The 25,130-nt window shown below is 40.2% G+C and overlaps 2 protein-coding genes across 2 annotated transcripts in view; one reads left to right on the top strand and one right to left on the bottom strand.

Moving 5' to 3' along the window:
- The window catches only part of LOC117828656 (coagulation factor XIII A chain-like), a 36,017-nt gene extending 21,349 nt beyond the window's left edge, over positions 1-14,668 (bottom strand). The window contains exons 1-3 of the mRNA XM_034705850.1: positions 14,540-14,668; positions 9,547-9,551; positions 9,384-9,464 (exon numbers count right to left, since the gene is read on the bottom strand). The gene's annotated coding sequence lies outside the window, so the exon portion shown is untranslated. The remainder of the gene's footprint in view (positions 1-9,383; positions 9,465-9,546; positions 9,552-14,539) is intronic.
- nrn1a (neuritin 1a) lies at positions 5,329-22,895 on the top strand. Its single transcript, XM_034705851.1, has 3 exons — positions 5,329-5,642; positions 14,555-14,702; positions 19,549-22,895. Exons 1-3 carry the CDS (start codon positions 5,588-5,590, stop codon positions 19,775-19,777), a joined length of 432 nt encoding a protein of 143 aa, XP_034561742.1. The 5' UTR covers positions 5,329-5,587; the 3' UTR covers positions 19,778-22,895.
- Positions 22,896-25,130: the final 2,235 nt, after the last annotated feature.

Here is a 25,130-nt window from a genome sequence, read left to right as displayed (position 1 = left end):
AAGCAAAAGAATGAGATCAAAGTGATACAAAGACTGAAGTGATAGAATTAGATTGAAGCGATAGAATGTGAATTTTGTATATATGCATTAATATTAAGGTATATAGATACATGCATATGTACCAGAGCAGTGTAAATTATGTCCGAGGCCACCTCAGAGAGTTTTTGATGTTATTAAAATGTCATCAGGATGACATAAAGCCAGCATTTCACTGAGGTCATTTATAACAAGCAACACCTCACAGGTAACCAAACAACACACTCACTCTGCTGACATTCAGGAGGAGATTTTCATTCTTGCCTCTTCTACTGACTCTAACACATTGATCAGTTTGATGTTAATCCTAAACTACATTTGTTCTGTTTGAAATTTGATGAATAAATAAAGTTTGATGATCAAACACGAACAAAAAGCTGCGAACGAGCCGAGGTCATCTTTTACTGCTGCAGTTACAGGATTCAGCCACCAGGTGGAGCCCCTGACTGATGGGAGGGATGGAGGCAGAGAGATGATAAATGATGCTGCAGCCTACACACACACACACACACACACACACACACACACACACACACACACAGAGGCCCATTGAAGAATTCACTGTATTGATGACGTCACTCCTCCGCCCTCCTCATCCTGAAAAAAGAAAAGCGTTCTTCTGACATCATCGACGCCTACACACTGCCTCCCCCATCCTCCCCCCCGTCCCCCTCCCCCCTCAGACTTCCCCCTAAAACTAATCTAAACTTGTGATGTATTATGTATGTTGTGTCCTTATTCTGCCATCTCTGCACCATCAGTGAAACCCAGCTCGGCTTCAACAGACAGGGAATACAGAAACACCCAGAACACCCCCGCTGCTGCTCTGAGAGCAGCTTTAAGAACCACTCAGGGTTAAATTATTCCTGAGAGGAAACATTTGTACGCAGGTCAGGGAGGGTGTGTAATCAGAAGAAGATGATGGGAGGAGTGAGCTGCAGAAGTGACAGGAAAATGAATGAGGTTTGGTTTGACGCAGCTGAGTCTGTCTCAGGTTCTGCAGGAGGGCGTCTGCTCTGAAGGAGGATTTTAAATTCTGTATGTTTGCATTTATGTCATCATGGAGCTTCAGTATGACAGATTCAAACCCACATCAGTGTGACTTACAGTGAAGCTGAGACTCGGTGGAGAGAGATGGAGAGGTTCTCAGAACTCTGGTGGTTCAGAGTCAATCAGAGAAATCCTGATCTGAGCTAACAGGTCATCAAACTGTTCCCAGCCTCAGGTCAGAGTTCATCCAGACTCAGAGACACAGACAAACATCCTTATGAATAAAACTGTATGCTTTAATATATCTGGTGTAAAAGGTACTTTTTAAAAACTATAAAACTATTTATTATTTTTACTTCTTATTTTTTAAGCATTTATTTTTAAATTACATATTTTACATATTGAATTTATTTAACGTATTAATTTGATTTAATAAGTTTTTAAAGCTTACTTTTTATTTTGTGTATTCTTTTCTATTTTTAATTGAACTGTTCCTATTTTTTTACATTGAATAATAATCATATTTAATTAATTTAACTTGTTTTAATTTTTCAATTTTTAATTTTGACTTTTTTAATTTTTTTGTATCTTTATTGTTTATTTTATTTAACTGTTCTTATTTATTTTTTCATTACATAATATTCATATTCAATTCATTTAACTATTTTTATTAAATCTGTTTTTAAAATTTTGAATTTCAGTTTTTTATTTCTTCAATTTTAATATTTTAATGGATTTCTTTTTAGGGACTTGTTTTATTTTAAAATGTATTTTAATTCAACATGTAATGCTTTATTTATACATTTTTTAACATTTCTTTTTATATATATTTTTAAATAAATTATAAATGTATTATTTTATTATTGGTATAATTTGTATCTTTTGTGAGGGTTTTTGGAATAGAGAGATGACATATTAATTTATGATTTACAGAAAATAATAGAGACAAATAAAACATAAATATAATTTAATGATTATTAATTATTCTTCATGGTGCAGTTCCTCCCTTTGACCAGCAGGGGGCTGTGATGGCTTCAAACCTCTCTAAGGATCTTATGTGGGGCAGCGAGGTGAGTCCGTCTCTGCATCTGTCTCTGATTGGATGAGGGGAGGAGGTGTTTGAAGGTCAATCTCAAAGACAGACAAAGAGGTCACACACACACACACACACACACATACACACACACACACACACACACACACACATACACACACACACATGCACACACATCAGGCCCATCGTGTGTGTCCAGGAGTTAAATTTTTTCAGATTTGAGACGACTGGAAACTATCCTGGGACCCAGTTAGTGTGTTCATGTGTGTGTGTGTGTGTGTGTGTGTGTGTGTGTGTGTGTGTGTGTGTGTGTGTGTGTGTGTGTGTGTGTGTGTCCTCCTGCTGCAGCACTGCATCGCCTCAGGGAAACATCTGTGTTAATATGGAGACGAGAGAGAGAGAGGGTTTGTTTCAGATTCAGCTGACGTCGGCAGAAGACGTCGAGAGATCCCCCACATGTTCCTTTATCCACACACACACACACACACACACACACACACACACACACACACACACACACACACACACACACACACACACACACACACACACACACACACACACACACATACACACACTTTCATCAGTGTCTTGAAATAAAACTAAATAAAGGATTTTCTGCAGTTTTTTGTGTCGTATTCTGTTTTACACAAATATCCTGGTTACTATTAGAAGTAGAGGAGCGCCCTCTAGTGGACATTTAAGGTATAGCATAGACTGTAATCGCTCATTAATCTACGAACTCCTCAGACTAGCACTTTAGTGATATTGATGATTGAATCATGATTGTTTAATTTTAAATAATGTGAATTAAAATGCAGGATAACACTCATGAAGAAGCACTTTTACTCCTTTAACCACTTTAACTGAAATAAAAGTCGAACTGTGTTTTTATTTCCTCTCCCTCACACACACATGTTGATTTTAAACTCCCACTAAATCCTCCAGATATGATCCTGAGAGCGTGATCTTTATAAATGTTAATCAGAGTTACTGTATCGACCTTACTCTGATATCCTGACATATTTCTACCTCACAATAGCAGCAGTGTAAAATAAATAGAACATGTCTGTTCTAACCAGCAGTCTGGTTCTGCTTCTCTTTCCTCTCTGGGTTTCTAAAAGGTCAAAGGTCAGAGCATATCCTCCCACAGAGGGCGGGTTCACACATGTTCAAGCAGCTTATCTTGATTCTGCTTCCAAACGCCAAAAACACGACCTTGAACACCGTCAGCATCGGCTTATTACCAACCATATTCATCTTCACATGAAGGTGGCGCCCTCTAGTGGCAGGAGGGGAAACATCTGGAGGTCATGTGACGAGTGTTGGATATTTTAAATTAGTTTGACATGTATGAGGTCGTCCCTGGTGTCTCTGTTTCTGTCTACAATTAATCACTGTTGGTTATTGGGCTTTGATCCATCAAAGCATTCCATTCTATTCTGCTTTGATCTGTTCCGTTCTATTCTGCTTTGATCTGTTCCGTTCTATTCTGCTTTGATCTGTTCCATTCTATTCTGCTCTGATCTGTTCCATTCTATTCTGCTTGATCTGTTCCATTCTATTCTCCTTTGATCTGTTCCATTCTATTCTGCTCTGATCTGTTCCATTCTATTCTGCTTTGATCTGTTCCGTTCTATTCTGCTTTGATCTGTTCCATTCTATTCTGCTTTGATCTGTTCCGTTCTATTCTCCTTTGATCTGTTCCATTCTATTCTGCTTTGATCTGTTCCGTTCTATTCTGCTTTGATCTGTTCCGTTCTATTCTGCTTTGATCTGTTCCATTCTATTCTGCTTTGATCTGTTCCGTTCTATTCTCCTTTGATCTGTTCCGTTCTATTCTCCTTTGATCTGTTCCATTCTATTCTGCTTTGATCTGTTCTGTTCTATTCTCCTTTGATCTGTTCCATTCTATTCTGCTTTGATCTGTTCCGTTCTATTCTGCTTTGATCTGTTCCATTCTATTCTGCTTTGATCTGTTCCGTTCTATTCTGCTTTGATCTGTTCCATTCTATTCTGCTTTGATCTGTTCCGTTCTATTCTGCTTTGATCTGTTCCGTCCTCTCCTCCTCTCTGCAGATTGATTTGATATGTCGTGTGTGATCAGGTTGTCCCTGGTGTTTGTTTCTATTGTTATGGGGTTTCAGCCAATCAGAATCCAGTATTGAACACAGCTGGGTAATAACCTGCTGTAACATTTTAACATGGGGCTCTATGGGGACTGACTCACTTTTTGGGGTCACCCTCCAGTGGAAATTTGGGGAACTGCAGTTTTTGGGACTTCATTTTTCAACATCAGATTATACTGAAACTACTTGGTTAAAAGTCACGTTGACCAGAAACACAATCTTTTCCTCCAAACACACTTTCTCCTTTCTTATTTGTCACATTTTAAGCGTCACATCGTGATAAATCTCTGAACAGCTGATTATACGGCTGCCAACATGGAGAGAAATAACACTTTTATATACTGTGGCTTTATAAGCTATGAGGAATATTCATTTAAATGTGATTTAAGGAAAATGTGAGAAGAACAGCATCAAAAACCCCAATTAAAAAAACAAGTGTCCTTCTTTTATACAATTAGAGAAACATAAATGTATTAAGGTGACTGTAGATTAAATATGAAAGCTTGAATTTAGCCTCTGTCATATTAGAAATACACACAGGCTATTTCTGCCCCTACAATATGAATATAAAACAAATATTAAGTTTTAATACAATTTAATCGAACAAATGATCACAATAATTGCTGTGCTGATTTTTTCACTCTTCTTTTTTTGTTTTATTTTTAATTTTCTTTTAAGTAAAGTAAAAATGTATTCATGTAATTTCTCTATAAACAATTATAGTAAATAAATGTTGATATAATTATACATATATATATATTTTTAAAGGCCCTGGTGTCATTTTATGGATGCAAGAATCAAAGAAAACCTCAACAATAATATTAAACATTTCAAATTAAAGGGCCGTACTTCCTATAATTATAACATTTTATATCAGATTTATTTTTTATAATTATGTTGAAATAAAGACTTTAAATGTAAAGACAGTGAATCAGTTATTAATGATGCTGTTTCATGTTCAGTCTGTTTTAAAATCAGAAGAATGGAGGCTAAAATAAAGAAAAGGGTGAAATCATAAAAATAACAGGCCAAATATTAATGAGGAGAGAAAGAGGAAGAGAGAGAGAGAGCCCCTCCTCCCTCTCTCCATCCTCTCTCTCTCTCTCTCCTCTTTTCTCTCCAGACGCGTAAAACAGGCAGGAAGCGCAGAGCAGCGCGCGACACAGAGCAGAGCCGCAGAAGAAGAAGAAGAAGAAGAAGAAGGAGAAGAAGAAGAAGTGCACGTCCACACAGGAAAGACAAGAAGAAGAAGAAGGAGAAGAAGACTAGAAGAGGAGGAGAGGAGAGTTGGATGTAACTGCTGTTGTTGCTGTGGGGGATGTGTGGCTCTCTAACTTTGTGACTGAGTGTCTCTCATGGTGAGAGCAGGACGCAGAGGATGGGAGTAACCTGGTCCTCCAGATGTCTCGCTCTCTTCTTAGCTCTTCACCTCGGTGAGTCTGATCCGGTCTTTAAGGTCCCCCTCTTCCTCTTCCTCCTCTTCCTCCTGCTGGAAACTACTTCTCATTTATCCTCACGTTTCTCTGCGGACGGGTTATTTGTAGGATGTTCCTTTCTGTGGTTTTCTGTCTGCATTAATTCTCCTCCTGACACGTGAGGGTGTTTTATCATTCTATAAATATATGTATTATATATTTATTATTATATTTATTATTATTATTTATTAATAAACGCTGTCAGCTTCGATACAGGAAGAAGAATCGATTTTAAAAACCAGCTTTTTAAATCCTCTCTGAAATCAGCTGCAGGGAAAAAAAAGAATCACACAAAGCGGATTTTTTTTTCTTCTCAAACATGAAATAAATTTAACATTTCAATCTGTAAAATGTTAAATTCGTTTGGAGCAGAGTGATGGGCTTTAATGAGGATGATTTAGGTCAGAACGAAGCACGGAGCTTCTTTATCTAACGGGGCTACACTTCACATTTCGGAGTGTGTGTGTGTGTGCGTGTGCGTGTGTGTGTGTGTGTGTGCTAACAAGGGGAATGCCCCCTCCCTCCCTCCCCTCCCCTCCTCCTCCCCCTGCTCCTCCCCCCTCTCTGCACCTCGGTTGTCCCAAACTGGAGCATTTCTTTAAAATTAAAACCTTTAAAAAAACATTTTTATATTTTTATTTTAAAGAATTAAAAACAGTTTATTTTTCGGTTTGGTTTTTATGATTTGTATTATTTATTTTAGGCTCTAAGTGTGAGTTTTCCTGCAGAGATTCACGCGCTGCAGAGGAGGGCATGGTGCTCGTGTGAAGGCTCGTTGCAGGGGAACATTAATGCATTAAAATAAAGAGTGAACACCACAGACTGTAGAACATTATATCATGGTGAACACATGAATCCGGAGAGTCCCTCTCGGTCTGGAGCTCGTGCAGGATCCGTCCTCCCCGCCGCAGTGTGCGGGGCTGCAGCAGCACCGGCACACCCGCACATCCTCCCCTCACACAGACCTCTAATCCTCCCTCTCTTCCTCCTCCTCCTGCTTTCATTTTAAAACAAACATTTTAATATTTCACCCTCCATGTTTGGTGCGTAACGAGCGCGCGCATCCTCCGAAAATATAAAGAGCTGCTCCATCATCACCATGAAATCACGTGTGATTAAAAAGAGCAGACACACACACACACACACACACATGGAGCATCAAAATAAATCTGCAGAAGAAGAAGAAGAAGAAGAAGAGACAGACTCCGGGATGCGTCTAATGTCTGGGAAGTGTTGATGTAAATCTGTGATGGAGAGGAGGAATATGGAGATGGTTCATGTTTCTGCTGTTGCATTGCATAACGACGCTGTGGAGGAGGGCTCTGTGTGTGTGTGTGTGTGTGTGTGTGTGTGTGTGTGTGTGTGTGTGTGTGTGTGTGTGTGTGTGTGTGTGTGTGTATGTGTGTGTAGCTGGTGGCAGAGAGAAATGCTGAATTATTCAAGACGCAGAATCCTCCCCGGTGCTATTGTTAGAGAGAGAGAGAGAGGGAGAGAGAGAGAGAGAGAGAGAGAGAGAGAGAGAGAGAGAGAGGGAGAGAGGTTTGGTACTCTCGGTTCGGAGGCTTCACGCGCACAAATGAGTGAAATCTCGTTCAGATTAACGAGATTATAAAAACAGACACATGATGAGTTTATTTTTTATAATTGTGACTTTTTAAAATGTAGTTTGATTAAAACGACACTATAGAGTGAAACTAAAACGAAATGAGGACACAGAGCTGCTGGATTATTTCACACACTGATTATCACGCGCAGGGAAATCGAATAAAATCGATGAATCAGTGTGAATTACAAACACACACACACACACACACACACACACTCCTCCCTCAGCTCACGGGTATTTTTAGAGGAGCAGCCTCCTGCGGGCTCTGCTCCACATCCAGTCCTCTTATTTTAAAGTATCACTTTCACACCTCTGTGATATGTAAGGGGAGGTTTGGCGCGCTGCTGCAGAATATTTCCCTCCAAATCATTAAAAACGAATAAAAAGGATCGAAGTGATTTTTAAAAAGCTGCAGCAGGAGAGGAGAACATGTTGGAATGCGTCCTCAGAGAGGCGCAGAAAAGGCTGTTTACTTTACAGTATTTAAAAAGAATGTTCTTTATTATTGTTGTTTATTATTGTTGTTTATTATTGTGGTGAAATTGCTGCAGTTATTTTGTTTTTAAAGGGGGCATTTTTACGCGCGAAAATAAACATCCTGGTGTGTGAGGTGGGTGTGTCTGTGGAAGCTACAACACGCTGCAGGCAACAGTGTGTGTGTGTGTGTGTGTGTGTGTGTGTGTGTGTGTGTGTGTGTGTGTGTGTGTGTGTGTGTGTGTGTGTGTGTGTGTAGGTGGGGTGAATGAGTGCGAGTGTGCTTGATGGTGGGAGGCGTGAACGAAGATGTGCTGCGCTCGTGCTTGTGTGTGTGCGCGTGCGATGGGACTGTCCTGGTTTCACTCAGAGGATTAATTTATAATTTAAGGTTTTTAATAAATTATTAAAATCTTCATAATAAATTCTAACATAATAAAGAGAGGACGGTCAACGAGATTTGGGGATCGGAAATGAAAAGATGGAGGTTAGAAAAAAAAAGGAAAGAAAGGTGAAGTCTGAGAAATAAAAGAAGGAATATGGAAACATGAAGAGTTTTAAAATGTGGAGGAATAAATAAACGAAACACTTTGGAACAAATAAAAATAGAAATACAATAAAAATGTATTCTAATAAATCCAGGATGTGAGAGAAGAATAAAATATCTCCAGAGTCAGAGTTTAATTATGAAATGAAGCTTCTTCGTTCATGTTTTCATTTTGTATTTTTATTTGCAGCTCATTAAAAAGACAAAAATTAAATGTGTGTGAGAGAGAGAGAGAGAGAGAGAGAGAGAGAGAGAGAGAGAGAGAGAGAGAGAGAGAGAGAGAGAGAGAGAGCAGCGTGTAAGGATGATGTAATGCCTCCTCCTTACAGAGAGAGAGAGAGAGAGAGAGAGAGGAGGGGGGGTCTCATTCATACAGTAAAAAATGGAATGATTGAAAAAGAGAGAGAGCAGAAACGGAGATGAAATGATGCAATAAGATCAAAAACAGTGATGACAGAAATCTGTATCGACACTTTGATGATAAAATAAAACATCAAAATGAAAATAAAAAGCTCAGGAAACAAACTGAAATGTTAAAAGACAAAATAAAATATGAAGTGAACATTTATTTGATGCAACAGTGAGTTTAAAATGACTTATTATTATTGTATTCTATTATTACTATATTGCTTTGTTATTATATTTATAATATAATTATTGTGAATTAATATTACATTATTATTACTACTACTCTTATTGCATTATTACTATATTATTATTATATCATCATTATTATTATCATTGTTTGTATTCTATTATTACTATATTACTTGTATTATATTATTATTATATTATTATTACTTTTACTATTAATGCATTATTACTATATTATTATTACATCATCAATATCATTTTTATTATCATTGTTATTAATTCATTATTAATATTACTAAATGAAATGCTTCAGCAGCTTGTGTTTAACATTTTCACAGACTATTTGAGTTAAGCAGCATATTAAATTATAAAAACAAGCACCTCATGTTACATTCCTCTTTGTTCTTGTTTTTGTTGAATTAATCTCTCTTAATATTTTAATAAATTAAAAGCAGGTCCGGGTCTGAAACCCGCTCACCTTTACCCGCTCTGCTCTGGACCCGCATCGTCTTCATGTTGAATTCTGCTTCCACTCCTTCAGGTCACTCAATGTTAAAGTCTGGTGACGATACAAGAAACATCAAAATATTAAAAAGCTGCTTTAGTAATGTTGGTTTTAAAAAATGTTATATTGCACTTACAGCGTCTGTCCAGTGGGCGGCAGTGTTCGGGACGATGCATCCATGAAACAAAGAACGCAAAGAGAAAATATTAAAGTCCATTTCCACCAGGACAAAAAAAACAACCTGAAGATGAAGAATAAATGTTAAAAAAAACAGGAAGAGTAAAAAATAAGAGATGAAAGTTATATTTCTAAAATAAGATCGTGAAATGACGAGATGTTAAATCATAATCGTAAAATCAAATATCGTTATTCTGAGATAAAAGCTTTCATTATGAGAGAGTGAGTCACGGTTAGTCACTTACTAATTATTAACACAATTTCTTTTGATGTATCTTTTAATTTTATTATCATAAATATATTTGTATTTATTATATTCTGTAAATATTTATTTTTTTATTCCTACTTTTTATTAACTCTCTAATATTCTTAATTTATCCTGTAAGAGTGACTGTCATGAGAAAGTAAAGCTTTATATGAGATTAAAATACAAACTTAAAGGAACAAGTCTGAAGTTAGAGAAAATAAATCACAGTTATCAAATTAAAAACAAAATTGTGAGCTTTAAATTTATTTTTATGATGTAAAAATTCATAATTATATGATTAAAAGTCACATTTATGAGTTAAAAACTAATTATTATAACATCCATCATCTTTATATGAGGTTTCAAATTCACAAGAGTCAAAAGTCTTTATAATAAGACGGATAGCTGCTTCCATGAGATTTACAATGGGATAATTATTATTTTAAAATTAAATGTTGAGACAAAAAGTCAGAATTATTTTGAGATATGAATTTAAAAATTCAAAGCTATGAAAAAGAGTCTTAATCATGAGATAGAACAGACTTAACTATAAAGTTAAGGGTCAAATTATGAGATTTAAAATCATTATTATGAACCAAAAAGTCAAAATTATCATTTTTAGAATTCATAAATAAATGTTATTGAATTAAACTTTATTTAATAATATATTTTAAAGTCCTTTTGATATTTAGTTTTCAAGGAAATAACATTTTTTTAATAATATAAATATTAAAAAGCTTCTTTTTTTTACTATTGAAATGTTTTTTTAAATTATTTGTTTTTATATTTATAGTTTTAAATATTGATATTAACGCAGAGTGTTTTTGGTTTCCTTCAAAGCTGTGATTGAATGTGTTGTTTGTTTGTTTGCTAGTTTTTAAAGTATTGTTTGTTTACACACATTTTAAACCCAAACTTTTAAATCAGCTGTTATTATTATTATTATTATTAGAGTCATTTTTATATTAAAGCTCCTGTGGGGAAGTTTGTGTCTCACTGGCGCCCCCTGTGGACAAACTTGATGCTTCATTTGTCAGCTGATCTTGTGGTTGATGTGGTCGTGAAAGCTTGCTGCAGAAAATAAAAGAAGTGTTGTTTTTATCCAGTTGTTGAGGTAGTTTATATATTAATTTATATATCAGTTTGTTTGTTAGTTTTTAAACGTGTTGTTTATGTCCGGTTTGGGAGGCGTGTCCCCGTCGTCCTCCTCTAACAGCCGTGTCTCGTCCGACACGTCACGCCGTGTTAGTCCTCAGTTTGATGGAGAGGAACCGGACAGCAGGCGTGTTATTACCCAAACTAATCAATCAGCCCGATCCCCTGCTTAATGAACCACGCACACACACACACACACACACACACACTTACACACACACAATCTGAGTTAACAGAGGTCGTGTAAAGGGGCGTGTGTGTGTCGTGTTATTGCGTCTGTGTGTGTGCTGTGGGGGGTGGAGGCGTGTCAGACCTCTGAGGTTTTATGGGTGTGAGTTTCCCGTCTGTTGAGGCGAGGGAGGGAGGAGACTGACACTGCATTAATTACAGATTAACACACACACACACACACACACACACACACACACAGGTTTTTTTGAGGCCTTTCAAAGTTTGGCCGCCCAATAAAAACTCAGCTTCATAATATCTGAGTTTCTGTTGACTCTTGTTCTGCTGGATGAGCTGCAGGCTGTCAGAATGTGATCAATAAGTGAAGTGACTGATTAGTTTAAGGACACACTGACTGCTTTAACAATCACTCCATCACTGTCTGATTTACTCAGGGAGTAAAGGAGTGAGACGCCCAAGATCCTGCAGCTGAACTCTCTTCCTCATGCGTTACACGTCGGGGTCAGGGTCTGGATTATTATCCGGGCACTAACTTCAGATACAAACACGTTGTTAAAACTTTGATTACAGATTATATTATTGATTTAAATGATTTATAGTTTGTAAAAATAGTCCCAGTGATCGTTCCATGGTGATGGATTCTTCTCTGCCTGTGTCGTGGATTGAACATGAACCTGTCCTCATTCAGCTCTCCTTCTTCTCTGAGCTCTGCGGTTCACACACCTTTAAAAATAAACTCATGTCACAGCTTTGAACCCTGCTGCTCTCATCACCACCGCTCAGGGTTTAACTTTCTCTGTACAGATCTTTAACCTAAAGTTTCTCTCACCTGCTCCTTCATCATATCGATGGACAGTAAGCTAACGGTTTCCCTTCACCTTATGGTCTGTGAAGCTAAATGTGTCTGAACTGTTCTCTGTGGAGTGATTTGACATGACGTGTGATCAGTTTGTCTCTGGTGTTGATCATGTTAGTGAAAGTTAATAACCGCTGTCAAGGGGTTTTGACCAATCAGAATCAAGCATCTTACACAGGCTGAAGATCAGGAAGAGAGCCGGGTGATAAGGTCCCTTAAGAATATATCTTAAAGTGCCCTTTAGTGTCTGTTATCAGGGGACATAAGTATCTGTGTTAAGGTACCCTTCATTGGTATGTATTGAGGAACTTCATTTGTAGGTACCTTAAGAGTCTGACCACTAACATTTATTTAAAGGTACCCTTCTTGGGTTTACATGTTGGTTACGATGTGGTCTCTCTGTTCCATTTTAAGGTACCCTTTGTTGTTTTCTCCTCAGGAACTTTAAGAACCTGTTCCCAGTGCTCTATGGTGTCTATTTTAAGGTCCCCTTCAGGAGTAGGAGCTTGTTTTGGTAACTTGCTGTTAAGCATTTGTTTTAAGGGAGGCTGATTTAGGTACCCTGTGACCTCTGTGTCATTGTACCTGTAAGTGTTTCTCTCATGTTACCTCATCAGGTACCATTAGAGTCTGTTTTTAAGCACCCTTTAGTCTTTAACATTAGCATCATATATGCTTTGCTTATATGTTGATTGTGAGGTTTCGTGACATTTAAAGGAACACTATAGATTTGATTATGACTTACATCCAGCGTTTATTTGGTACCTATTGAGAAACTGTAGAGTTTGTTTTTATGTACCTTAATACTCTGTTTTTAAGGTGAGTAATAACATTTTAAAGTACCCATAGTGGGTAAACATGCTGGTCACCATGTGACCTCTCCTTTTGGTTTTAAGGTACCCTTTACTGTTTTCCTCCTAAATTACCTTAAGCATCTGTTCCCTGTGTTCTTTGCTGTCAGTTTTGTTTAAAGTCCTGGTTGGATTTGGTTTTTTGGACCCCGATTTACGGTACCCTTTATTGTTTAATACAGACCATCTTTACACATCTGTCTTCAGGAACAATTGTTAAAGAGCTATGTCGTTTTTTCTTTTAGGAAACCTCTTCACTACCCTCCATTTGAGGAACCCTTTAGTGTCTGTTTTAAGGAACCCTTTGGTGTCTGTTTTAAGGAACCTTATTTGTCTGTTTGAGGGAACCCTCTGGCCTCTGTTTTAAGGAACCCTTTGGTGTCTGTTTTAAGGAACCCTTTGGTGTCTGTTCTAAGAGACTCTTTTGTGTCTGTTTTGAGGAACCCCTCTGGTGTCTGTTTTAAGGAAGCGTTTGGTGTCTGTTTTGAGGAACCCTCTGATGTCTGTTTTAAGGAACCCTTTGGGGTCTGTTTTAAGGAACCCTTTGGTGTCTGTTCTAAGAGACTCTTTTGTGTCTGTTTTGAGGAACCCTTATGTGTCTGTTTTAAGAAACCCTTTGGTATCTGTTTTAAGGAACCCTTATGTGTCTGTTTTAAGGAAGCGTTTGGTGTCTGTTTTGAGGAACCCTCTGATGTCTGTTTTAAGGAACCCTTTTGTGTCTGTTTGAGGGAACCCTCTGGTGTCTGTTTTAAGGAACCCATTAGTGTCTGTTTTAAGGAACCCATTAGTGTCTGTTTTAAAGAACCCATTAGTGACTGTTTTAAGGAACCCATTAGTGTCTGTTTGAAGGAACCCTTATGTGTCTGTTTAAAGGAACCCCTCTGGTGTCTGTTTGAAGGAACCCTTTGGTGTCTGCATTAAGGAACCGTTTGGTGTCTGTTTTAAGGAACCCTTATGTGTCTGTTCTAAGGAACTCTTTGGGGTCTGTTTTAAGTAACCTGTTGGTGTTTGTTTTAAGAGACTGTTTGGTGTCTGTTTTAAGGAACGCCTCTGGTGTCTGTTTTAAGGAACCCCTCTGGTGTCTGTTTAAAGGAACCCCTCTGGTGTCTGTTTGAAGGAACCCTTTGGTGTCTGCATTAAGGAACCGTTTGGTTTCTGTTTTAAGGAACCCTTATGTGTCTGTTCTAAGGAACTCTTTGGGGTCTGTTTTAAGTAACCTGTTGGTGTTTGTTTTAAGAGACTGTTTGGTGTCTGTTTTAAGGAACCCCTCTGGTGTCTGTTTGAAGGAACCCCTCGGTGTCTGTTTTGAGGAACCCTATGGTGACTGTTTTAAGGAATCCTTTGTTTTCCTGCAAAGACCTTGTTTCTTTTCCATAATCTTTGGTGAGTGTTTAGAGAAATGGTTCCGGCTCTGTTTAAAGATGAAGGATCTGTGTCGATGAACCCTGTGTTGTCCGTGTCATGGTACACTTTGACTTCTTTATTCTCTCACTTTCTTTCATCAGCTTGTATTCAGACTCCTGTTTGTCAAAGTTTTGGACGTTTAAAAAGTTGCATGAAACTTAACTTCTCCATCAAACATTGTTTAACTTGACTCTCCTTTTCTCCCCCTCTCCCCTTCCCTCTCTCCTTCCCTCCTTCCCTCTCTCCTTACCTCCTCGTCCTGCAGTCTCCGTGTTGCAGACGGTGCTGGTCAGCGCGGGTCAATGTGACTCTGTTTTTAAAGGCTTCTCTCACTGTCTGCTTCAGCTGGGGGAGAGCATGGCCAACTATCCCCAGGACCTGGACGACAGGGACAACCTGCACAAGATCTGCGGGTAAATGTAGATCAGACACACAAAGACACACGTTCAGAGGATAACACTGTGTGCTGAGAACACCAGGAGAACACAGGAGTTAGATACCTTTGTAGTTTTAAAGGGAGTTTCTGTAATTTCTTCACTTGTTGTTGTTAGTTATGTAAAATGATTATGTATGTAATTGAACTGACATGTAAATATCACGTTATAGTTGTCATTAATTAAAACAAACTGAGGGCCGTCTACGGAGGCCCTGAAGTCAACATGACAACGATTTAACTCCAAAAGCATTTCAAGCAAAAATATGAAATCAAACACGAAAAAATTAAAATGTCAAAATATTTCATAAATGCAAAAGAAATTCAACAAAGTTGTAAAATAAAAAAAATTGAATTTAAAATGTTATGCAATTAACACCAATTACTTTATTAATTAAAAAACAAAAGTATTTCAAGCAAATGATAAATAGTAAAATATTTAATGTTATGCAGTTAATATTCTACAATATTTCTTAATTAATTTGAATAAAGAATAAATATACATATGTATTTCAAGTATGTAAATATTACATTTAATGCAATTAGCATTCTACAATTTGAATAAATAGATAAATCTAAAAAACAAAGAGAGTGTAACAAAATCAAAAAAATATTTTGCTGGACCAAAAAAATTCACAAAAGTTTGGCAAAATATTTTGATTACAATATATATTTTCTTTGTTTTTTGAACTGCTTGAAATTTTCGTCTATTTTGTGAATTTTTTTGCGTTAACCGAAATTATTTTTGCAGTTGTGAAATATTATCTCAGTTAACCTTCAGTACACCGTAATGACCGTCTTTGTAAACTTAACTTGGTGTAAAACATAAACACATAATATCCATTCACACAGGACACTACTTTATTAATAATATTTAAAACTTCAAAACTTAAAACACGTTAAAGACGAGGGATTTATCGAACACTTGATGTTTTCTCTTGATAACTGTAAAGTGGTGTGTGTTTATAAATGCTAACATCAGTGTTGAATCAAACAAACACTGAAGCTTCTTTAACTCTAAGTTTGAAATGTGAACTTTTCATATGTGAGGCTCAAACTGCAGTTTAACATCGAGTGAAATTTAACATTAAAAGTCAAATTTGTGTCGATGAAACTCGACTTTCAGACGAGCCGCCGTGAAGTCTGAAAATAATATGAGTGATTACAGTGAAGCCCCGAGGGGGACCCCAGGTCTGAGGAGCAATATGTGCAAGCCAGCTGACCCCCACCCCCAGCCCCCCTTTCATCCCACCACCCAGAGCGGGTGGGCACCAGATGGCAGAGGAAGCCCCCATCCTGCACAACCACACACACACACATACACACACACACACACACACAGGATTTTTAAATTCAGTGACAGCTCCATCACAGCGGTGTTGAGGCGTGGCAGAAGGGATGCGTTAATACTCCTCCATGCGCGCACACACACACACACACACACACACACACACACACACACACACACACACACACACACACACGCACACACACACACACACACACGTTAATTGCTCAGAGATGTAGCATCGACACAGCTCGGTTCAGGAGGTCAACATCAATAAGAGCAGATTGGAAGATTGGATTAGATATGGTGTGTGTGTGTGTGTGTGTGTGTGTGTGTGTGTGTGTGTGTGTGTGTCTGGCAGCACGCGTCGGTGAGCAGCCTGGTGTCTTCTTTACATCAGCCGGGATGAGGAAGGAGACAAAAAAAGATGAACAGATTGAGATGGGGACAAAAAAAAAAAAAGAGTGAGAGTGAGCCAAAAGAGACAAAGAATAAATAAATGATAACGAGGAAGAAAAGACATGAAGAGGAAAAAGGAACAGGACAGAGGAGGAAGAGGAGGATATAATGAGTGCAAAGAGGAAGAAAAGAGAGGATGATGCTGCTTTAGTCTAAATAAAACATCATGGAAGAGAGGAAGGGAGAGAGGAGGGAGGACAGAGGAGAACAAGGAGGCGAGAGAAGGGGAAATGGAGATTAAGGAGTGAAGGGAGAGGAAACTAAGGGACTCTTTTCTTTGTTTCTCTCTCCATCTTCCCTCATGAAAATGCCCCAGTAGGGGGAGGTGAAGCGTACAGCCCAACACAGAGGAGTGAGTGAAACAGGTTTTTACCCCTGGGTCTACCTTCCTGGTCCCCTTCCTACCGACTTGTTTCTCTCTCCTTGTGGAAATGTGCTAGTAGGGGGAGGTAGAGTGTACAGCCTAACACAGCAGAGTTAGCTCTAGCAAAACAGGAAGGGGAGCAGGAAGTCAGGGCCAAGATGATAAGCTATCACAACTCTATAGATGCCTCTTTCTCTCTCCTCTCTTACCTTGTGGAAATGCACTAGTAGGGGGAGGTAGAGCATACAGCACAAGGCAGCAGGGTTAGCTCTAGTCCAAACAGGAAGGGGAGCAGGAAGTCAGGGCCAATATGAGGGGCCTAACACCTCTCTATCATCTGTTCTCTCTCTCTCCCCTCATGAAACTAGGCCAGTAGGGGGAGATAGAGCATACAGCCCAACACAGCAGAGTGAGCCCTGGTCCAATCAGGCTTCCCACCTTGACTGTGCCTTCCTGGTCCCCTTCCTAAGACATTTCTCTATCCATTCCTCTCTCTGTTTTCTCTCTTCCCCTGTGAAAATGCACCTGTAGGGGGAGGTAGAGTGTTCAGCCTAATGCAGCAGAGTGAGCTCTAGTCCAAACAGGAAGTAGAGCAGGAAGTCAGGGCCAAGATGAGAAGCTAACAACTCTCTATGTTCTCTCTCTTGCCTCTCCTTCTTTGTGGAAATGCACAGGTAGGGGGAGGTAGAGCATACAGCCTGAGCCAGCAGTGTGAGCTCTAGTAAAACAGGAAGTAGAGCCAAGATGAGAAGCTAACACCTCTCTAAAGATGTCTCTCTCTCTCTCTGTTTTCTCTCTCTCTCCTCTCTTCCTTCATGAAAAAGGGCAAGAATGGGGAGGTAGAGCGTTCAGCCTGAGACAGCAGAGTGAGCTCTAGTCCAAACAGGAAGTAGAGCAGGAAGTCAGGGCCAAGATGAGAAGCTAACAACTCTCTATAGACTCATTTCTCTCTGTTTTCTTACTCTCCTCTCTTCCCACATGAAATTGCACCAGTAGGGGGAGGTAGAGCGTACAGAGTGAGGCCAAACAGGCTTCCCACCCTGGCTCTACCTTCCTGGTCCTCTTCTTAACACCACTATATCGACTCCTCGCTCTGTTTTCTTCCTCTTTCTCTCTTCCTTCATGAAAACAGTCCAGTAGGGGGAGGTAGAGCGTACAGCCCAATAAAGCAGAGTTAGCCCAGGCCCAATCAGGCTTCCCACCTAGACTGTGCCTTCCTGGTCCCCTTCCTAAGACATCTCTCTATCCACTTCTCTCTCTGTTTTCTCTCTTCCCCTGTGAAAATGCACCTGTAGGGGGAGGTAGAGTGTTCAGCCTAATGCAGCAGAGTGAGCTCTAGTCCAAACAGGAAGTAGAGCCAAGATGAGAAGCTAACACCTCTCTAAAGATGTCTCTCCCTCTCTCTGTTTTCTCTCTCTCTCCTCTCTTCCTTCATGAAAAAGGGCAAGAATGGGGAGGTAGAGCGTTCAGCCTGAGACAGCAGAAGGAGCAAACTGGCTTCCCAACCTGGCCCGACTTTCCTGGTCCCCTTTCTATCCACTCCTCTTTCTGTTTTCTCTCTTCCCCTGTGGAAATGCGCTCGTAGGAGGAGGTAGAGCGTACAGCCTGAGACAGGAAGTAGAGCAGGAAGCCAGGGCCAAGATGAGAAGCTAACAGCTCTCTATAGACTCATTTCTCTCTGTTTTCTTACTCTCCTCTCTTCCCACATGAAATTGCACCAGTAGGGGGAGGTAGAGCGTACAGAGTGAGGCCAAACAGGCTTCCCACCCTGGCTCTACCTTCCTGGTCCCCTTCTTAACACCACTATATCTACTCCTCACTCTGTTTTCTTCCTCCTTCTCTCTTCCTTCATGAAAACAGTCCAGTATGGGGAGGTAGAGCGTACAGCCCAATAAAGCAGAGTAAGCCCAGGCCCAATCAGGCTTCCCACCTAGACTGTGCCTTCCTGGTCCCCTTCCTAAGACATCTCTCTATCCACTTCTCTCTCTGTTTTCTCTCTTCCCTTGAGGGAATGCGCTCGTAGGAGGAGGTAGAGCGTACAGCCTGAGACAGCAGAGTGAGCTCTAGTCCAAACAGGAAGTGGAGAAGGAAGTCAGGGCCAAGATGAGAAGCTAACACCTCTCTATAGACTCCTCTCTCTCCTCTCTATCCTCATGAAAATGAGTGAGTAGGGGGAGATAGAGCATACAGGCCTTGAATTGAATGATGAAGGTGTAACGTACCCTTACAGTTTAACCCCCCCACTCTGAAACCCCTCAGTGGATGAGTGAGGGAGAATCAGGCGTAAAAAGTGTTCCTTTGTTTTGTTTTGGTCTTAAGTTGGATACTGTATCTAACACGTATCTGATTTAAAGCCTGATGTAAATCTTTTTAAGCTTCCATGAGTCCCGGGGAACTCATCTCCATGTTGTGTTGTTTCTGCTGTATTTGTGTCTCTGCCCGGCACTCATGGAATAGATGAAGTAGTAATATGCTTTGGGGCTCCACGCTCGCTTTAGTTGTTGTTTCTCTGGAATATAAACTTGTCCTCATAAGCCTCCTCCTCCTCCTCCTCCTCCTCCTCCTCTTCGTCGTGTTTTCCGTGCTGCCAGATTCTGGGATGATTTCCACTCTTGGCTCTTCCTCTTGAATAGATGATGCATTCAGTTTCAAACCTGCCTCCCACTGCAGTCACAGGCTTGTGGTGCTAATGCTTGCTGTGTTTTCTCCTGCCAGTTACTGGGATAACTTCCACTCCTGTGCCACGACGGCGCTGGCGGACTGCCCGGAGGGAGCGACGGACCTCTGGGAGAAACTGAAAAAGGAGTCCCGCAACCTGGATTTCCGTGGGAGTTTGTTTGAACTCTGTGGCGGCGGCAACGGGGCCCCGAGATCAGCCGACGCCAGGGGCCTCGCCTTGGTCCTAACCACGCTGCCCACCATACTGACTTGGCTGGCGTTTTAACAGAAACACGGAAAACATCAAATAAAAACACAAAGTGAAAAGAAGAAAAAAAGGAAAAAAAAAAAAGAAAACAGAAGAAGAGCGATCGCTGCTCTTCCATTCTGAAAAAAACAACAACCGAGTTCGACGCCATCACCAGAGAATTCTCCCAAACTGGATTTTTCTACATCACGGTGCGGCGGCCTGGTTTGCCTTCCTGGGACATCTGCAGGCCGTCCTCCTGCAGCTCTCATCCAATCACACGCCGACCTGACCCGGAGGTCGACAACATGAAATATTCAACACGCCGTCGAGCTGAAATGATGACAATGATGAAAATTTGATGGATCCTCGCCCGCTTACAATCGTGGAATTACACAGTATTAAAGTCAACCATGAATCATTGATGTTTAGTAGGCTAGGCCCAGACAGCTCTATGTGACTGCAGGGTGCTGACACAGTATCAGGCTATATATTAGGGCTGCCTGAGGAACACGTCCATGTGTAACGCCAGGCCCAGCTTAACTCCACAAAATCAATAAGACCAGGCTTCGAGCGCCAGCCGCCTCATCGCCACCACAGACAGTTTTTCCTTTTGTATCGCGCCAAGACGGCGGTGTGGAGCCCGGTAGGTCTGATGGACTGAATGCTTGACGGTGATGTAATATTTGTATTCTTATTGGCTGTTTGTTGTGTTCAGGCCACGGTCACACCAGCAGCTCAATCAACCACTCTGTGAAGCGCCCGCCTTCACAGGAGAACTGGCGGCGTGAACAGGAAGTGTGATTATAAGTTGGACCCTGAGTCGACTGGTTAGCCTGCTGTCACTTAGAAAACACCAAGTGAAGCAGCTCGCCGGGTCCTGGTGTGACCGTAGCCTCTCTCCCCTGAGGTGCAGGGATGTCGTTCAGAGTATAAAGCCTGCTTTTCATAAAAGAACCGTGTACGCTGATGTGAGTTGCATGTGGTCGGTTCAGACCGTCTCAGACGTTTCAGGAGATGAGCACAAACTGCTGAAACGAGCGGACTCGACGTTTTTATGGTTCACTGTTGCATCCTAAATCCACCTTCACGGGGCCGGCTCCTAATGCTAACGCTAATTAGAGACTCTACCTGATTCTGGCGTTATCACGTGTCTGTCCGGATGTCAACACAGACCGGTCAGTAGCTAAGATGACATGCTATGTTAGCTTAATGTAGTTTAGCTCACCTTGTGGGTTACATTGCTAACAGTTTAGCCGCTACCAAACCGAAAAATTACAGAGTCACGTAAGCTAACTCCTTAGTACGCTATGAAGGCTAGCTAACACAAAAGCTAATGCTAAACTTTGAATGAATGGTGGCGCACTAATGGTTAAGTAATGCGGATAGGAGCTAACTAGCAGCTCCAAGAACCAAACTAATCATGACTATCTTCTTTTTCAACTTAACAACTAAACTATGTGGCTAACAGTTAGCTTATAGCACAGTGAAGAGGCTAAACTGAATTTATCAAGGCTAGCTTACACTTAAATGTAGCAGCTAAACCAGAAGGATGACAGCTAGCTAGTGTTTCAGTTTAGCAGCAAAATAATTAAGGCTAGCTAACTACATACAGTAACCGATGGACTAACCAGCTAAAGTTTAGCATTAAAACAACAATATGGATAGCTTCAGTTTAACAAACCAGATTAATGATGGCTAGCTAATACTTCAGTTAAGCGGCTAAAACCAGACTGCTAAGGGCTAGCTAACAGCTTGTGTAGCAGCTCAAACCAGATGGAAGACAGCTTGCTAGTGTTTCAGATTAGCAGCAAAATAATTAAGGCTAGCCAACTACATACAGTAACCGATGGACTAACCAGCTAAAGTTTAGCATTAAAACAACAATATGGATAGCTTCAGTTTAACAATTTCAAACCAGATGAATCATGGCTAGCTAATACTTCAGTTAAGCGGCTAGCTAACAGCTTGTGTAGCAGCTCAAACTGCAGTGACAAAGGCTAGCTAACAGGTATGTTTGCTAGCTTAACAGATACAACCAGACTAGTAAATACTAGTAGCTAAACAAGAATGATTAAGGCTAGCTGGGATCAAATGGTAACAGCCAGCTAATAGCTCAGTTTAGAACAAATCGAGGCTAGCTAAAAGTTAGTCCTTCAGCCAAACCAGAGCAGGTAAGATAAGCTAATAGTTAAGTGGCTAATGTGGGCACTGTAGCAAAGCTGACCACTTAAATTTAGCAGCCAAACTAGGCTAGCTGTTGAGAAGCTTTAAATGTAAATTCAGCCGTGGTAGTTCGTCCCTCGTTGCTCGATCTGCGTTTCCAGCCGTCGTGCTCGCCTCCTGAGACCTCGTGAGAAAACGCTCAGAGTGTAAACTTCCGTTGGACACATCAGCCCGATGGAGACTCTTAAAAAACGGACCTTTTTGGACGTGAAAGTAGAAACACAGTATAATTCTCTTTATTTCATGTCGGTGGTTGATTTCTCAGTGTTCCCTCCATGTGTTCGAAATGAATGAATCTGTGAGCAAAAAAAAAAACGGTTCCTAGAGAAAAAAAGAAATACAGTATTTTTCAAAGTCGACAGCAATACGAAGACGTGACTTCATGGCCAGTGTAGCTATAAAAAAATCAACCGTGGCTGAAGAGAGATATGACTGTTGCCATTTAGCACTTCCCCCCCTTTTCATACGCCCATCCTAGACGATCTTAGAGGTGATATATTTTAGGTCTGTATGTTAGATTTTAAAAGCAGAGTCCCGACAGTACAGTAGCATCGTAAACTACATAAATACCGTAAATAAACCCGAGGAGGTTGTTTCTTTCTTTGCTGAGGCACAGATGACGTTTCCACTGCCTTCTGAGAAAAAAGATGTGTACTTCTGTTCGTTTGTTGGTTTGTCTCTTCGTTTGTTTCTGGGGATGTCGCGTAACAAAAAAGAGTTTTTAAAAAAAGAGGACTTATTCCAAAAATCATCTAACAAGAGAATATGTATATCAAATGATTTTGAGAAAATAAAAAGCTCTATTATAGATAGTCTATCCCAGAAAGTTTAACACAAGAGTGATACTTTACAGATTATAGGCCTACTGAGATATAAAAAATAAAAGACTGCTAACATGACAAAGAGTAATAAATAAAAAGACTAATGTTTGAAAATAACGTGTGCTTTTATTGTGGAAGATGGACTCACACACACACACACACACACACACAGACACAGACACACACACACACAGACGCCAAGGTTCAGAGTGTATTCATTATTAATGAGGGAGAGTCCCTGAGCTGCCACACGTCTCAGTACTCAGTTTATATTGATCGAGAGGAAGAGGAGGAGGAGGAGGAAGAGGAGGTGGTCCTGATGCTGAGGATGTTCATCCAGTCTAATGTGGATAATCTGAACACCCCCAACCTTTTAAACAGGATTAAACCAATCAATGACTCCCCAAACCAACACCTGTGACTCCGTGAGGTGGATCAGGGTTTTCGTGCACCAACAGGAAGACGCTTTAATGGAGTTATAATGTTTTTGTGATTTCCCTTTAAGGACACAACACGACCTTGTTTCCATCCTGCAGGAGAGAACATCAAGATTTTAATTTAATTTAATGACTTGTGTTTTTTAAGAAGTTTTAAAGCTCCTGTGAGGGGACTTCAGCTTTGTGTTGATTATTGCGCCCCCTGTCTATTCGCTGCTTTTGTCCTCTACATGGTTTATACTCTACGCCGTCGTGATCACTACATGCTCGTTCGTTGGAGCGACCGCTACGCTTTGCAATACTCCACCTAACCACTAGTTGGCAGTGTGACTTATATCGGCATTTCTCTTCTTGTTCGTGGAAAAGAAACAATGGCGACTGAGTCTGAGTTGTTGGAGTTGCAGCTGATTCAGTGTATGATATGCCTGAATGCCGCACATACAGGAAATAGGATGCTACCCAGCGGACCAATCACAGGGCGTAGATTTTGACTCAAAAGTGGAATTTATTTGAATCGTCCAGCTTTCTAACCGTCGAATGAACCACTTGTTGAGAGTTTTAGCCGTGGAAATATAAAACAGGATGTTTCTGTAGAGCTCTGTTAATCAGGATAATATTACACACACAGTCGACCTCTATGCTGATGATCTGGTTTCCTCTTTTTAGGTAAAACGGAGGCACCAGTATCAAACAGTCTACATACATACATGTACAGTCTATTTTACAACCCTCTAAAAACTCCCTACAGGAGCTTTAATATATTACAGGAAATATTACACCTACAAATATTAAAAGAATCAAAGATATAAATATATATTTGGGATCTAAGAGCCAGATCTGTTTATTCTGGGCTTTAAAAAAAATCTAAATAGTAACAAAATGATGCAAAAGTTCTGTTCTGCGACAATAAAATATTAAACCGCAAAATAAAATAAAATTTGTAGACATGCAGCCGAGCTACAAGTGAAATATAAGGTATTAGTTGGTGCTTTGTTGTATTTAAATGAGAATAATGCTCTCAGAATGGTTACTTTTAGCTCAGTAGATCAACTTTGAATTATGAATATGAACTCTAAGCACTTCATTCTGTAATTTTCTGTCACTTTGTGGAGAGTGTATGTCTGTTTACCCTCTAACCACAGCCTTAGTGATGAATCATGTGTAGAATAAACTGCAGAATAGTCCTTTAATATTAACAGAATTTGTCTCAGGTAGTTTTTAATGATGTGAACCTTCTTCTTTACGTCTGTTGTATAAAAACATGCAGTGAGGATCCTTGAAGGCCTCTCAGGTGGTGTGGTACGGGTTCTCTGGGTTCTGTATCAGCGTATGGACTTGTTAAGCTTTAATGAAGCTCATGCAGATTTCCACCAGAGCCTCAGTTTGCGTGCTGCAGGCTCCCCGGGGGAAACGCATGCTCTGCGTGTCCCTGCATTAATATGGATGTGATGTGAAGTGAAGTGAGGGAGGAGACGGGCTGCTGTTTGCAGACCGGGGCGCTCCTCGCAGGACCAAAATAAAAACGTATAGACCCCGAATAGAAAAGAGGAACAGAGAGGGAGCGAGTTTCAGCTCTCTGAGTCTGTGTTTGGGTTTTAAAAGTGCTACAAGCTGCAGAAATATGATATTTCTGGTGTTGTGGAGCGATGTCACGGATGTTTTCCTGTTAATAATTATACTTAAAGAGGAACCTCTCCTGAAATGACTGAATTAAAGTGTTGAGGTTAATAAATCGCTTGTAATAGAGATGTTAAGTTCAGCTGTGAGCCGAGGACGAGCCAATTATTGATTGTTTCTGTCTCCAATTTAAAATCAATACACATCTCATCAAGCTGCCTGGACTCTAATAGAAACATGTCAGCAGAAGCATTTAGAGAAAATACAGGCCGGACACGAAACAAGATGAAG

This window comes from Notolabrus celidotus, chromosome 17 (assembly GCF_009762535.1).
Source record: "Notolabrus celidotus isolate fNotCel1 chromosome 17, fNotCel1.pri, whole genome shotgun sequence".
NCBI lineage: Eukaryota > Metazoa > Chordata > Actinopteri > Labriformes > Labridae > Notolabrus > Notolabrus celidotus.
Note: the sequence above shows the minus strand (reverse complement) of the source record. Positions and strands in the feature narration are given on the sequence as shown.